The sequence below is a fragment of the Pelobates fuscus genome, chromosome 2, assembly GCF_036172605.1.
Source record: "Pelobates fuscus isolate aPelFus1 chromosome 2, aPelFus1.pri, whole genome shotgun sequence".
NCBI lineage: Eukaryota > Metazoa > Chordata > Amphibia > Anura > Pelobatidae > Pelobates > Pelobates fuscus.
The window spans coordinates 10,966,882-10,984,382 of NC_086318.1; the positions used below are offsets into that span (position 1 = coordinate 10,966,882).

Genomic DNA, 17,501 nt, shown 5'->3' on the forward strand with positions numbered 1-17,501 from the left:
GGACACGAAAGGTGTTCCGAGACTGTAATGTAAACACTGCCTTTACTCTGAAAAATAATGCAGGGAATGATTATACTCACCATAACAACTACATTAAACTTTTTTTAATTAACTACATTAAGCATTTTCTTTTAATTTTGTAAATTGTTTGAGGCACTATCTGTATTCTATATAAAACATAAAGTTGGAACTTTTTTTCCCCGCATATTACCAACTCAGAAATGTTGCTATAACCATCAAAAACTGTTTATATTGTTACTTTGCTGTTCCTTTAACTATAGAACAAGCACAGAAGATCTTCAATATATTAAACGGGCACTGACACTGCATCCTTGTAGATTATTGTGTATATTTTTGCATAGCAGAAACGGACATCTTGCACTTTTTGGAAAGTTTTTAGCAAGAAGCCAAAGTAGGATGGTTACCTAGATAAAACCGCAAGTCCAAATATTCCCTCATTACACGTCTGAAGCAGATAAGGAGTTATTTCATGCTGGGCCTTCTCATTATCCACACAGTTTGGGGGATGTAACTCTTCAGAGAAAGACCATAAATTATTCCCGAGGAATCCCCAGTTCCTTCCAACAAACTTTATTTTAATGAGACTCAAGAAATATTTGTTGTTATTTTTTTTTAATACTCTAAGTCAGTTAAAATAAACGCAATGAGAGAAAGAAGAATCTTCACTCGTAACCGATCGACTGCTGAGAAGCAACATGGAATGTAGATGGACTGATGGAGAAGAACTTCAGGGATGGCCCAACGTTGAGTATCTACCAACCACTCCTACCAAGGACGGAGATGACAAACTGAATGAGGGGCGAAAGCACCAGACATCCAGCTGGAAGATAAAGAGACAGAAAGTGATCAAAAACCAGACTGTAAGTAAAACAAATCCAAGAATGATACACAGGATGGAGTCATGGACAGAGGGACAAATTAGAAGAAAGGGAGAAAGTCTAAATAGAATATATCTGCTTTTACAGATGGGGTAGTGGATTTATAAATTAAACTTTCTTCCGGCGTGATTGGCCAGTCAGACACGCCTTTTCTGAAACTTTAATTTGTCCATGGATGGAAGTGGAAGCAATGGTTACAAAAATAGGACTATTTTAATTACCATATACAATTTGTATACTTTTGATAATTGAGATGTGCACATTTTATCCCATAATAGCTGAATTGGTAAATTATCCAGATAGCACTTTTTCCAAAATTACATATACAGGTCATATCAGATTAATGAATAATCTTGTCTATGATACGTCATGAATGGGCGCGTTACCAAATCGGCATTCAAGGTTCCTTCTTTAAGGAGAATGCTATCAATTAACACTCGTTTGGTATTTCACTAAAGTGTGAATTTAAGTAGAAAAAGTAAGCTATGTTTTAATTTGGCTATTTAGCCCTAAAAATATAAAATTCACTTTGAATTCCCAAAGTGTCTATATATATACACTCACACATCTGCACATATTTAAAGGAATTCAGCAGAAGCCAGTTCCATCCCACACCCCACCTCTTTGCCAATCATTACATTGTATTCCTGTAGCCTTCAGGATCCGATTCAAACTGCTAACTAACCTATAAAGCTCCTCAATAACTCCACTCCTCACTGCTCGTTTCCTCTTTACTCAATAAATTCACCCCTTTTCATTCCCTTCACTCTGTAAACAACCTTCTCCTGATATCTGCTGGTTCCCGCATTGCTAACTCTAATCTGCAGTATTTTTTTTTACGGGGCTGCCCCATTCATTTGGAATTTGCTAACCCCGTGCAATAAGACTCTCCCCGGCCTCCAGTCCTTTAAGAATTGACTAAAAACACAGCTGTTTAGGAAATCCTTCTCCTTGGGTGACGTTTCTCTCATCAGATCCCTCGCCTCTAAAACCTACTCCCTCCACTGGCTGCTTGTTCTACACATCAGGTTAACTGGCACAGGATCTAACCCATCAATCCCTATCCCTCTGACATGCTGGCATTTGTCTTGTCTGTCTTTACCCTTCCTCATAGACTGTTAGATTGTTGGAGAAGAGCCTTCTTCACCTCTTGTGTCTGTTATATTCCATATATAAATTACTTGACAAAGATCCCCATTCTATAGTTGTAAAGCGCTGTGTAATATGTTGGCTCTATACGAATAATAATAATACAGATAACTTGCAGTCAGCCACAAAATACAAATTAAGGAAGAGCTCATCCACCCCCCTCATGGGATGCCTGTCTTTATGTCAAGATATATCCATTATTCAGACAGAGATGGAGCTGAGTCCAAATAATGTAATGTAATTTAAAGTAATTATGAATGGTGCTAAATGTGAAAAAATGTTTGAAACTCTGCAATCCATAGAAAACACAATTGCAAAATTGTAGATGAAGTGTGTGGTGACACTGTGTGGGGCTATGCTCATACTATAGATGAAGTATGTGTTGGTGGTAGTGTGAGGCCATGCTGATACTCTAGGTATAGTAGTTGGTGGTAGTGTGGGGCTATGCTCATACTATAGATTAAGTATGTGTTGGTGTAGTGTAGGGCTCCATGCTGGTACTCTAGGTATAGTATGTGGTTGTAGTGTGGGGCCATGCTCATACGTTAGTTGAAGTATGTGTTGGTGGTAGTGTAGGGGTCCATGCTGATACTCTAGGTATAGTATGTGGTAGTAGTGTGGGGCCATGCTCATACTATAGATGAAGTATGTGTTGGTGGTAGTGTGGGGCTATGCTTATACTATAGATGAAGTATGTGTTGGTGGTAGTGTAGGGGTCCATGCTGATACTCTAGGTATAGTATGTGGTGGTAGTGTGGGGCCATGCTCATACTATAGATGAAGTATGTGTTGGTGGTAGTGTGGGGCCATGCACTTACTATAGATGAAGTATGTGTTGGTGGTAGTGTGGGGCCATGCTGTTACTATAGGTATAGTATGTGGTGACAGTATGTGGGGCTATGCTCATACTATAGATGAAGTATGTGTTGGTGGTAGTGTAGGGGTCCATGCTGATACTCTAGGTATAGTATGTGGTGGTAGTGTGGGGCCATGCTCATACTATAGATGAAGTATGTGTTGGTGGTAGTGTGGGGCCATGCACTTACTATAGATGAAGTATGTGTTGGTGGTAGTGTGGGGCCATGCTGTTACTCTAGGTATAGTCTGTGGTGGTAGTGTGGGGCCATGCTGATACTATAGATGTAGTGTGTGTTGGTGGTAGTTTGAAGCCATGCTCATACTATAGATGAAGTATGTGTTGGTGGTAGTGTGGGGCCATGCACTTACTATAGATGAAGTATGTGTTGGTGGTAGTGTGGGTCCATGCTGATACTCTAGGTATAGTATGTGGTGGTAGTGTGGGGCCATGCTCATACTATAGATGAAGTATGTGTTGGTGGTAGTGTGGGGCCATGCTGATACTCTAGGTATAGTATGTGGTGGTAGTGTGGGGCCATGCTCATACTATAGATGAAGTATGTGTTGGTGGTAGTGTGGGGCCATGCTCATACTATAGATGAAGTATGTGTTGGTGGTAGTGTGGGGCCATGCTGATACTCTAGGTATAGTCTGTGGTGGTAGTGTGGGGCCATGCTGATACTATAGATGTAGTGTGTGTTGGTGGTAGTTTGAAGCCATGCTGAAACTCTAGATGAAGTATGTGTTGGTGGTAGTGTGGGTCCATGCTGATACTCTAGGTATAGTATGTGGTGGTAGTGTGGGGCCATGCTCATACTATAGATGAAGTATGTGTTGGTGGTAGTGTGGGGCCATGCTGATACTCTAGGTATAGTATGTGGTGGTAGTGTGGGGCCATGCTCATACTATAGATGAAGTATGTGTTGGTGGTAGTGTGGGGCCATGCTCATACTATAGATGAAGTATGTGTTGGTGGTAGTGTGGGGCCATGCTCATACTATAGATGAAGTATGTGTTGGTGGTAGTGTGGGGCCATGCTGTTACTCTAGGTATAGTATGTGGTGACAGTATGTGGGGTTATGCTCATACTATAGATGAAGTAGGTGTTGGTGGTAGTGTAGGGGTCCATGCTGTTACTCTAGGTATAGTATGTGGTGACAGTATGTGGGGTTATGCTCATACTATAGATGAAGTATGTGTTGGTGGTAGTGTAGGGGTCCATGCTGATACTCTAGGTATAGTATGTGGTGGTAGTGTGGGGCCATGATCATACTATAGATGAAGTATGTGTTGGTGGTAATGTGGGGCAATGCACTTACTATAGATGAAGTATGTGTTGGTGGTAGTGTGGGGCCATGCTGTTACTCTAGGTATAGTATGTGGTGACAGTATGTGGGGCTATGCTCATACTATAGATGAAGTATGTGTTGGTGGTAGTGTAGGGGTCCATGCTGATACTCTAGGTATAGTATGTGGTGGTAGTGTGGGGCTATGCTCATACTATTGATGAAGTATGTGTTGGTGGTAGTGTAGGGGTCCATGCTGATACTCTAGGTATAGTATGTGGTGGTAGTGTGGGGCTATGCTCATACTATTAATGAAGTATGTGTTGGTGGTAGTGTAGGGGTCCATGCTGATACTCTAGGTATAGTATGTGGTGGTGGTAGTGTGGGGCCATGCTGATACTATAGATGTAGTGTGTGTTGGTGGTAGTGTGAAGCCATGCTGATACTCTAGATGTAGTGTGTGTTGGTGGTAGTGTAGGGTTTCTTCCTGATACTCTAGATATAGTGTGATGTGGCAGTGTTTGGGGCCACGCTGATACTCTATATGTAATGTGTGGTGGTTAGTAGGTATAGTATGTGGTGGTAGTGTGGGGCCATGCTCATACTATAGATGAAGTATGCTGTGGTGGTAGTGTGGGGCCATGCTCATACTATAGATGAAGTATGTGTTGGTGGTAGTGTGGGGCCATGCTCATACTATAGATAAAGTATGTGTTGGTGGTAGTGTGGGGCCATGCTGTTACTCTAGGTATAGTATGTGGTGACAGTATGTGGGGTTATGCTCATACTATAGATGAAGTATGTGTTGGTGGTAGTGTGGGTCCATGCTGATACTCTAGGTATAGTATGTGGTGGTGGTAGTGTGGGGCCATGCTGATACTATAGATGTAGTGTGTGTTGGTGGTAGTGTGAAGCCATGCTGATACTCTAGATGTAGTGTGTGTTGGTGGTAGTGTAGGGTTTCTTCCTGATACTCTAGATATAGTGTGATGTGGCAGTGTTTGGGGCCATGCTGATACTCTATATGTAATGTGTGGTGGTTAGTAGGTATAGTATGTGGTGGTAGTGTGGGGCCATGCTCATACTATAGATGACGTATGTGTTGGTGGTAGTGTGGGGCCATGCTGATACTCTAGGTATAGTATGTGGTGGTAGTGTGGGGCCATGCTCATACTATAGATGAAGTATGTGTTGGTGGTAGTGTGGGGCCATGCTCATACTATAGATGAAGTATGTGTTGGTGGTAGTGTGGGGCCATGCTGTTACTCTAGGTATAGTATGTGGTGACAGTATGTGGGGTTATGCTCATACTATAGATGAAGTATGTGTTGGTGGTAGTGTAGGGGTCCATGCTGATACTCTAGGTATAGTATGTGGTGGTAGTGTGGGGCTATGCTCATACTATTGATGAAGTATGTGTTGGTGGTAGTGTAGGGGTCCATGCTGATACTCTAGGTATAGTATGTGGTGGTGGTAGTGTGGGGCCATGCTGATACTATAGATGTAGTGTGTGTTGGTGGTAGTGTGAAGCCATGCTGATACTCTAGATGTAGTGTGTGTTGGTGGTAGTGTAGGGTTTCTTCCTGATACTCTAGATATAGTGTGATGTGGCAGTGTTTGGGGCCATGCTGATACTCTATATGTAATGTGTGGTGGTTAGTAGGTATAGTATGTGGTGGTAGTGTGGGGCCATGCTCATACTATAGATGACGTATGTGTTGGTGGTAGTGTGGGGCCATGCTGATACTCTAGGTATAGTATGTGGTGGTAGTGTGGGGCCATGCTCATACTATAGATGAAGTATGCTGTGGTGGTAGTGTGGGGCCATGCTCATACTATAGATGAAGTATGTGTTGGTGGTAGTGTGGGTCCATGCTGATACTCTAGGTATAGTATGTGGTGGTGGTAGTGTGGGGCCATGCTGATACTATAGATGTAGTGTGTGTTGGTGGTAGTGTGAAGCCATGCTGATACTCTAGATGTAGTGTGTGTTGGTGGTAGTGTAGGGTTTCTTCCTGATACTCTAGATATAGTGTGATGTGGCAGTGTTTGGGGCCATGCATATACTCTATATGTAATGTGTGGTGGTTAGTAGGTATAGTATGTGGTGGTAGTGTGGGGTCATGCTCATATTATAGATGACGTATGTGTTGGTGGTAGTGTGGGGCCATGCTGATACTCTAGGTATAGTATGTGGTGGTAGTGTGGGGCCATGCTCATACTATAGATAAAGTATGTGTTGGTGGTAGTGTGGGGCCATGCTCATACTATAGATGAAGTATGTGTTGGTGGTAGTGTGGGGCCATGCTCATACTATAGATGAAGTATGTGTTGGTGGTAGTGTGGGGCCATGCTGTTACTCTAGGTATAGTATGTGGTGACAGTATGTGGGGTTATGCTCATACTATAGATGAAGTATGTGTTGGTGGTAGTGTAGGGGTCCATGCTGATACTCTATGTATAGTATGTGGTGGTAGTGTGGGGCTATGCTCATACTATTGATGAAGTATGTGTTGGTGGTAGTGTAGGGGTCCATGCTGATACTCTAGGTATAGTATGTGGTGATGGTAGTGTGGGGCCATGCTGATACTATAGATGTAGTGTGTGTTGGTGGTAGTGTGAAGCCATGCTGATACTCTAGATGTAGTGTGTGTTGGTGGTAGTGTAGGGTTTCTTCCTGATACTCTAGATATAGTGTGATGTGGCAGTGTTTGGGGCCATGCTGATACTCTATAAGTAATGTGTGGTGGTAATGTGGGGCAATGCTAATACTACAGATGTAGTGTGTGGTGGTGGTAGTGTTGGTCCATGCTGATACTATAGATGTAGTGTGTGGTGGTAGTGTTGGGCCATGCTGATACTGCAGATGTAGTTAGTGTTTGATAGTAGTGTGGGGGCAATGCTGATACTATAGATGTAGTCTGTGGTGGTAGTGTGGGGCCATGCTGATACTATAGATGTAGTCTGTGGTGGTAGTGTGGGGCCATGCTGATACTATAGATGTAGTGTGGGGCCATGCTGAACTACAGATGTATTGTGTGGTGGTGGTAGTGTTGGGACATGCTGATACAGCAGATGTAGTTAGTGTTTGATAGTAGTGTGGGGCCAGGCTAATGCTACATATGTAGTGGGTGGTGGTAGTGTGGGGCCATGCTGACACTACATATGTAGTGGGTGGTGGTGGTAGTGTTGGGCTATGCTGATACAGCAGATGTAGTTAGTTTTTGATAGTAGTGTGGGGCCAGTCTGATATTATAGATGTAGTGTGTGGTGGTAGTGTGGGGCCATGCTGATACTGCAGATGTAGGTAGTGTTTGATAGTGGTGTTGGGCCAGGCTGATACTATAGATGTAGTGTGTGGTGGTTGCAGTGTGTAAAGCTATGCTTATACTCCTGATGTAGTGTGTGGTGGTGGTAGTGTTGGGTCATGCTGATACAGCAGATGCAGTTAGTTTTTGATAGTAGTGTGGGGCCAGGCTGATACTATAGATGTAGTGTGTGGTGGTTGCAGTGTGTAAAGCTATGCTGTTACTCCAGATGTAGTGTGTGGTGGTAGAGTGTTTACTGTTTGTAAAATGAAAAAGAGGACATACTCTTCACACATGAAGCAAGCTAAACTGTTTTAGGTGTTTGGAGTGTTACTTTAAATAAGTAGAAGAACATCCCGAAGGTACATCAGTGATTATTTCATTTATTGTCCATAGGGATTCTTCAAAATGGCTGTAGCGTGTTTCCTACAATGCCCCATAGCTTACTAAACTATTTTGCTATTAATTCTTCGTAAACTATCTGGAAACCAATCAGGTCAATCTGTCTGTGTTTGTTTGCAGGTTTTATCTGGCTCTGAGGCCAACAAATTAAACCAAATGAAGCATTACCCCGAAAATGCAGCCAGAGAGAGAACCCGAGTCCGCACCCTTCGGCAGGCATTTCTGTCCCTCCAGGCCGCACTTCCATCTGTCCCACCTGACACCAAACTGTCTAAACTGGATGTGTTGATCTTGGCCACCAGTTATATTGCCCACCTCACACATACCTTGGACAAGGATGGAAACCTACCTGGCAGTTCAACCACTTACCCCCAGTTCCGCAGGGGCCCTGGATTTCTACACCCTATGAAGGTAAAGATGTGATATAGAAACCAGTTATCGATTTATACACATTGTCTGTTGGGATGGTGAAATTCTCCTCTTCCTTGCTGAAGTCAGAAGAAAAATTCAGCTTAATTTAGATTAAATAATACCCATATGCCCTCACTGCATATGCCCTCATTGCAAGTAATACCTGACACAACCTGTAAAAAGGATACCCCTCAATAAAATAATGATAGAAAACAACAGAGAAGGCAGGTCCACTTTTTGGCTTAACTGGATCACAGAAGATTTACTCCATGCTTCAAAGATATAGAAGCCCAATGCCAACGGCTGGGCTGTTTCAGCCATTGACATTATGTTTTCAGCCACCACATTGGTTTAAATACCCCATGTTACAAAAACTTGAAATCATGGTGTATTGTGATTCAACCAAACATTACATTAATGCAATGGGACTGATCCCCAAATATCATATGAGTGCAAGGTACGTATGGCATTGCCTGGGTGGAATCTAATATTGATTATCCCATGGCACTGTGTATCCCATTAAATCATATGTGGGATAATGTTTAGGTAAGTAGTAGGTGAACATAGGCAAGACCATAATTGTATTACTCTAATCCTCACTGCAGCTCGTACTGGTTGTGAGAGGCTAAGGCATGACAGCTGTAGCCTTGACTACCAGGCTGTATCTACCATAAATCAAACCACATGGCACAGACATAGTGGGTAGAAAAGGCTACAGCCATTTTATTTATTTATTTTAATTAGTATGCAACATTTGGTCATTGCCCCCATAACATTACATATACATTGAACCTTTAATAACCTAGGGAACCACCACATGGTTAACATAACCATGAATAACTTGCATACCATAATTAACATAATTAACATAACAATTTAACCTTTTCCAGCACCCAGCTTGCTCCCAGGGATCCCCCATGTTGGAACCGCTCAAACTGCAGGGACAGAACCGCCTGCCCGGCCCCCAATTAGGCTGCGAGCCCCTCTTCTGGCTCACCACCTCTCACTAAGCCACTAAGGCTATCACCAAATCCTCATTGTGAGGCCATCTACCATCCCCAGGAACAAGCTACCGCCAAGGCTGCGACAATTATTTCTTCTGGAACTGCCATCTTTGCGACCAGCTGCCTCTGGAAAAGAAAGAAAAAAGCGGCAGAACTCGGAAGTAGTATCCAAACATTAAATCACCAACTAGGGAGGGAGGGCGGGCAAAAGAGATGGAATGACAGATTTACCCATAAAATGGCTGCCGTGTAATGGTCCCCAGCCCCTACATACCCTTCATCCTCCTAATGCCCCACCCCCTCACCCTCTCTACCAATCCCTACTGCCTTGCTCAGTACAAGCGGTCAAGGCCCTCCTCCGCCTATGCCTCTACATGGGGCTACAATAATTGGTTTATAGAGGACTAACCTTTTAACCACTGCACATGGGTGAGGGGATAGAGCTCCAATGTAAAGTTCATTTCAGGTGAAGGTGTACTCTCATTTCACTCTCTATATTAATCCCATCACCCCTGCCACATGAATGAGGGTTTTGGGGTGCCAGATCACTCATACAGTCTGGTCCATAAATATTGGGATATCGACACAATTCTAATCTTGACACAATGGGTTTGAAATGAAACAAACAAGATGTGCTTTAACTGCAGACTTTCAGCTTTAATTTGAGGGTATTTACATCCAAATCAGGTGAACGGTGCAGACATTGCTTTGTTTTAGACTGAACTTAAGCAGGTGAGAACCCCGGAGGAGGGATCCCCGATAACAGTAATGCAGAGCACAACCTTCTTATTTCTGTGCCGATTGGCACAGAAATAAACTAATTGACAGGAGGGGAATAGGGCTGTTTTTAACGTTTGATTTTAGAGAAATATAAACATTTGCTAGCAATTCTGGTAGCAGATTGTATAGATTAAGTCTGATTCTCTCTATCATTTATGATTAATTTGTATTTGTCACAAAAGGTACCCTTTAAATGTTTACTCCAAGCACCATGACAACTTAATTGTTTTGATGTGGTCATGGTGCCTGCAGTCTGTATGTGCAGCAAACCACTATGAAACAATGCAATACAGAGATTGACCCCTATGATGCCGGAGGTGCACCTCCACCTCCGGCAGCGTCCTTGGGATTAATTCGCCAGAGAGAGTTCCTGGGTGGATAATGTAAATTCTGTGCAAAATTGCCAAATGAAGCCCAGACAGCAAATTGGGGCATCTCCTTTATGCTGTCCTCCCCTCAGCACTGCCACTCACTCTGTTTAAATATTTCTTTTTTTGTGGGCTTGGGGGAGGCAGGCCACCACAGAAAGGGTTACTCTAACCCAAACCAGTGTTTTATGAAAAGATTAGTTTTTGTTTGGACTATCCATTTAATACCCTCTATTTTTTATTTTTAGTGAATAATCACAAGAGAATTCAGGCAGCAGATACAAATAGCAAAAGTATCATATTCTGACCAAGTTTAATAATTCGGAATTAGAATTTGTACGACTGTTACCAAACCTTCCACATTAACTATGAATTATATTCCTTCAGAAGTGGCCAATGAGAGCTCGTCTGTATGGTGGTGCTTTGGAAGCCGAGGTGTCTGCCAGATGTGCCTCAGACAAGGACTAAGGTGGATGGAAATGTTAATATTGGAATTAGAGGGATGTTAGAGGCTCCAGCATCTTCTACTATCTTCTCCAGTCCGTCGGATGTATTGTTGAAGCTCTGTATGATTCTCCCACACCTAAGATGCCGTTTTATTCTTTCTACAATGGAAAAGACGCAGTCCCAAGCCTGTCCACCCATACCCCTACATATTTAGTAGAAGGACAGTTCCTCTAAGTCTCTACCATGAGTATAGATGACTCAAGTACCATCAACACATGCTGATGTTCTAGATAATGTCATTAACACAATAGAAGCTTTCCTTTTCATGATATCATGATGGTTGTGAGCTGAACTTGTTAATTGGGTCAAGGCCAGTCTGTGATTTCTAGTCCATCGATAGCTGGCAGAGAATTATGGGAAATGTAACTGTAACTAATTTGCAAGAGGAAACGCGTTGGGCCACTCTTGTTAGTCCTCTACAGCTGATTGACTCCAAGGAGCTGTGAGAATTAAAGAAGAATATATGGGAAATACAGCCAGTGTGAGATAAATATAAACTATATTAATACAAGTGCTGTATATATTTTGTTCCTAATATAAAATGTGTTGGAGGATTTAAATCCCCTCCCCAGTTCACGTGGACTTTATACTTTATTACATGCTAAAGTGTGGAATAGAAAAAGATCTGGGTCTATGGTGCTTTATCCTTATAATTTCCATTCTGGTTAAATTTTTTGTTAAGTTCATTCAATCAAGTTAAAATGGAAGAGAAAGGGGGCCAGTGTGAGAGTGCATCATGGGAAGGCTTGGATAATACTGGGAGACATTTATCAAAGTGTTCTGAAGAGTGGCAGTTAAATTACATTATTACTTTGTGTTTATTAAAGTGTAAGATTTCTGGTAGTTGTTGTTTTTTTAAGGATAAAGCTGGTAACTAAACATTCCCAGAAACACCTTTTCTAAACAGAACTGAGGCTGTGCAAGAAGAACTTCTGTTATTCAGCTCTCCCCACACAATGTGTAGATCAGTAAGCAGTTTGACAGATTTATAGGTGTATAGGCAGAGGTCTAGCTAGAAACCACCAGGCCCTGGTGCAAAAATGGCCGTGCCCCGCAAGTATCTCATTCTCCTGCCAGCTCCTCCAAGTGTCTTATCCTTATCCCCTAGCCCCCCATGTGTCTCATCCTCCCCAACAGATTTATAGGTGTATAGGCAGAGGTCTAGCTAGAGACCACTAGGCCCTGGTGCGAAAATTGCCCTTCCCTAGCAAGTGTCTCATTCACCCCCTCTAGCTCCTCCAAGTGTCTCATCCTTATCCCCTAGCTCCTCCCCAACAGATTTAAAGGTGTGTAGGCAGAAATCACCGGGGCCTGGTGCGAAAATAGCCCTGCCCCCCCCAAATGTCTCATTCCCCCCAGCCCTCACATCCGTCTCATTCTCTCCCCAGCCCCTTCATGTGTGTCATACTCTCCCCAGCCCCCCATGTGTCTCATCCTCCCCCAGCCCTCACTTGTGTCTGATTCTCTCCCCAGGCCCTTCGTGTGTGTCATTCCCCCCCTGCCCCTCCATGTGTCTCGTCCTCCATGCCCAGCCACCCCATGTGTCTCATTATGCTCCCCCAGCCGCCCCATGTGTCTCATCGTGCACCCCCAGTCCTCCTATGTGTTTATTTACTCCTCAGCCCCCCGTGTGTCTCATTATGCACCCCCAGCCCTTCCATGTGTCTCATCCTCCCCCCAGTCCTCACGTGTCTCATTCTTTCCACAGCCCCTCCATTTGTCTCATTCTCTCCCCAGCCCCTTCATGTGTTTCATTCCCCCTACCCCAGCCTCTCCATGTGTCTCGTTCTCTCCTCCCATGTGTCTTATTCTCCCAGCCCTTCCACATGTCTCACATGCACCAGCCCTGAAGAAGTTATGCTGGCACATCGGTTGCAGGGGTTGACAGGGCGGCTTGGCCCCCTGGAGTGATGGGCCCATTGGTATCGGATGGTGATTGTCACATTTTAAATCTCTGCAAGGAGAGTTAATAAATAAAAGTTCATACATTTCACTAGCCATTTTTTACTGTGTTTTAATGATGTGAGAAAGCTCCAAATTTAAAGTAAGAACTCTATTAGGGGCTTGATTTTCTAAGCAGATAACCATCCTTTATCTCAAAGTACACAGTGTTTTAGGGATCACATGCTTTTACCGGCATGTGATGCATTAAACAGAAATTAAGAGCTGGGAAAGTAGAGCTAGAATTACCGTAACAAGATATTGAAGCCAAATGTCTCAGATCAGAACGAGACGAACTAAATAAAGGGATTTATTTAACCCAAAGGGACATAAACCTTTTCATGTAGGATTAACCTGTGCATTGATCGTGGTCAGAGCAGAGACAGCTGAAGACCTAATATTCTGCTATTAACGTGACGAGAAGGGGAATCATTAAAGTAGAGCCAGGTTCAAGCAATTGCCGTCTGATTTCACTTACTAACGAGGACAAAAAAAAACAATAGACTATTTAATCCATCAAAGCATATATTAGTCATTTCCAACTGAGCACAAAATATTATATTTATAAATCCAAGCACACTGTGAACAGAGTGGATCTATATGTGGTTTAAAATGTGTGAGCTTTCCTGTCTATTGAGGAGTTTAAAAAAATAGACCAAACGAGCTGCAATTTTTGGAAATATTCTCCGAATCAAGACACAGCTTGGTTACTTTAGTATGAAATTAGTCATTTGATTTTCAGTTCAGTTTTAGTGTTTGACTTTTGTTTGGTCAGTACTTATTCTGCAGATACAAAGTATTGAGAGAGATCAGATACATCGAGAGAGAGAAGCAAGCACTGGCGTACATACCGGGGTCGCAGCTGCGACCGGGCCCGACCCATCAGGGGGCCCGGCCACCCTGCGACACGGGTATGTATGCCAGTCTGACAGCCTATTCTCCCCTGAGCGCTCTCTGCCCAGCTCCCTCACGCGCACTGCATTGATGCCGGAGTCGAAATATGCCGTCACTCCGGCTCCGGCATCAGTACAGGAGGATCAGTGCTCCCTCGCCGCCTGCAGTGACCGGCCGCCCAGCAGCCACACTGGACCCCAGGGAAATCTGGAATCCCCTCAGCACTCCCAAAGGCTGGGGGATTAAATTTAAAAAAAAAATGTGCGTGTGCCAGTGTGTGTGTGTGTGTGTCTGTTACTGAGTGTGTTAGTTTGTGCGTGTCTGTTATTGAGTGTGTGTCTGCTAGTGGTTGTCAGTGAGTGTGTTAGTTTTTGTGAGTGTGTTACTGTGTGTATGTGCCTGTTACTGTGTGTGTTAGTTGTGTGTTAGTTTGTGTGTGTGTTATTGAGTGTGTGTCTGCTAGTGTCAGTGTGTGTGTGTTAGTTTGTGTGTCAGTGAGTGTGTGTGTCAGTGAGTGTGCTACTATGTGCAGGGCCGGCCTTAGGGCGCCCTGTGCGAAAAATCTTCACAGCGCCCCTCCCCCTTCCCGCCTTCCCCCCTTCCCACACACCCTGTCACACACACACGCAGGCAGTCACACACAAACAGCCACACACACACACAGACATAGAAACATAGAATGTGACGGCAGATAAGAACCATTCGGCCCATCTAGTCTGCCCAGACAGTCACACATAGGCAGTCACACACACAGGCAGACAGCCACACACACACACACACACAAGCAGGCAGTCACACACACACACAAACACACAGGCAGACACACAGGCAGACAGCAGACACACAGGCAGACACACAGGCAGACAGCCACACACACAGGCAGACATAGAAACATAGAATGTGACGGCAGATAAGAACCATTCGGCCCATCTAGTCTCCCCAGACAGTCACATAGGCAGTCACACACACACACAGGCAGACAGTCACACACACACACACACAGATAGTCTCACACACAGGCAGACAGTCATACACACAGACACACACACAGGCAGACATTCAAACACACAGACAGTCTCACACACATACACATACACAGGCAGACAGTCACACACAAAAGGGCAGACAGTCTCACACACACACACACAAACGGGCAGTCACACACACAGGCAGACAACCACACACACACACACACGCAGACATAGAAACATAGAATGTGACGGCAGATAAGAACCCTTCGGCCCATCTAGTCTGCCCAGGCAATCTCACACACACAGACAGTCATACACACAGACACAGTCAGACACACACACAGGCAGACATTCAAACACACAGTCACACACACACACACACACACACACAAAAGAGCAGACAGTCACACACACAGGCAGACAACCACACACACACACACACGCAGACATAGAAACATAGAATGTGACGGCAGATAAGAACCATTCGGCCCATCTAGTCTGCCCAGGCAATCTCACACACACACACACACACACACAGACAGTCATACACACAGACACAGTCAGACACACACACAGGCAGACATTCAAACACACAGTCACACACACACACACACACACACACACAAAAGAGCAGACAGTCACACACACAGGCAGACAACCACACACACACACACACGCAGACATAGAAACATAGAATGTGACGGCAGATAAGAACCATTCGGCCCATCTAGTCTGCCCAGGCAATCTCACACACACACACACACACAGACAGTCATACACACAGACACAGTCAGACACACACACAGGCAGACATTCAAACACACAGTCACACACACACACACACACACACACACACAAAAGAGCAGACAGTCACACACACAGGCAGACAGCCACACACACACACACACAGGGCCGGCGCGTCCATAAGGCGGCACAGGCGGCCGCCTTAGGGCGCCAGAGGAGGGGGGCGCAAAAATCCGAATCTCCTGCCTCTGGCTGGAGACTCGGATTTGTAATCTCCCCTCTCTCCCTGCAGCCAGCACACAGCAGGAGCCTGGCAGTGAAGTCAGCCGTCCTCCTCTGATGATGTCAGAAGGGGGCGGGACTTCTACTGCTCCCAGACTCCCCAGCGGTCCTGACTGCAGCTCCAGCCTCCAGTGCAGCCCGTCCCAGCCGACCACCAGGGGTAAGGTTCTCCCTCCCTGGCCCAAGGTAAGCTTCTGGGAGGGGAAGGGGGTGGGGAAGAAGCATTTTTTTTTTTTTTTTTAAATCAAAACGTTTTTTTTTCAGCCCCTTTCTACAGCCCCTGCCCCCACTATACTCCCCCCTGCCCCCACTATACGGCCCCTACCCCCACCATACTCCCCCTGCCCCCACCATACTCCCCCTGCCCCCACTATACTCCCCCCTGCCCCCACTATACGGCCCCTACCCCCACCATACTCCCCCTGCCCCCACCATACGGCCCCTGCCCCCACCATACGGCCCCTGCCCCCACCATACGGCCCCTGCCCCCACCATACTCCCCCTGCCCCCACCATACTCCCCCTGCCCCCACCATACTCCCCCTGCCCCCACCATACGGCCCCTGCCCCCACCATACGGCCCCTGCCCCCACCATACGGCCCCTGCCCCCACCATACTCCCCCTGCCCCCACCATACTCCCCCTGCCCCCACCATACTCCCCCTGCCCCCACCATACTCCCCCTGCCCCCACCATACTATCCCTGCCCCCACTATACTATCCCTGCCCCCACTATACTATCCCTGCCCCACCATACAGCCCCTGCCCCCACCATACTCCCCTTGCCCCCACCATACTCCCCCTGCCCCCACCATACTCCCCCTGCCCCCCACTATACTCCCCCTGCCCCCACCATACTACCCCTGCCCCCACCATACTCCCCCTGCCCCACCATACTCCCCCTGCCCCCCACTATACTCCCCCTGCCCCCACCATACTACCCCTGCCACCTCTATAGCCCCTGCCCCCACCATACTGCCCCTGCCCCCTCTACAGCCCCTGCCCCTCCAAACTTCCCCACCTTACTACCCCTGCCCCCTTTACAGCCCCTCTTTAGCCCCTGCCCCACCATACTGCCCCCTTTACAGCCCCTCTATAGCCCCCACCCCTCTATGTCCCTCTATAGCCCCTGCCCCACCATACTGCCCCTGCCCCCGCCCCTCTACAGCCCCTCTATGCCCCTGCCCCACTATACTGCCCCTGCCCCCTCTATAGCCCCTGCCCCACCATACTACCCCTGCCCCCTCTATACCCCCTGCCCCACCATACTACCCCTGCCACCTCTATAGCCCCTGCCCCCACCATACTGCCCCTGTCCCCTCTACAGCCCCTGCTCCTCCAAACTTCCCCACCATACTACCCCTGCCCCCTTTACAGCCCCTCTTTAGCCCCTGCCCCACCATACTGCCCCCTTTACAGCCCCTCTATAGCCCCCACCCCTCTATGTCCCTCTATAGCCCCTGCCCCACCATCCTGCCCCCGCCCCCTCTACAGCCCCTCTATACTGCCCCTGCCCCCTCTATAGCTCCTGCCCCACCATACTACCCCTGACCCTTAACAGCCCCTCTATAGCCCCTGCCCCACCATACTACCCCTGCCCCTTAACAGCCCCTCTATAGCCTCTGTCCCCACTCTACTGCCCCATGTGCCCCTCTCCAGCACTTCTATTTCCCTCTATAGACCCTGCCCCACCATACT

General features: G+C 46.1%; 1 protein-coding gene across 1 annotated transcript; it reads left to right on the forward strand.

Moving 5' to 3' along the window:
- The first annotated feature begins 704 nt into the window (after positions 1–704).
- TCF23 (transcription factor 23) lies at positions 705–11,729 on the forward strand. Its single transcript, XM_063440772.1, has 3 exons — positions 705–881; positions 8,023–8,313; positions 10,853–11,729. Exons 1-3 carry the CDS (start codon positions 717–719, stop codon positions 10,931–10,933), a joined length of 537 nt encoding a protein of 178 aa, XP_063296842.1. The 5' UTR covers positions 705–716; the 3' UTR covers positions 10,934–11,729.
- The last annotated feature ends 5,772 nt before the right edge of the window (positions 11,730–17,501 follow it).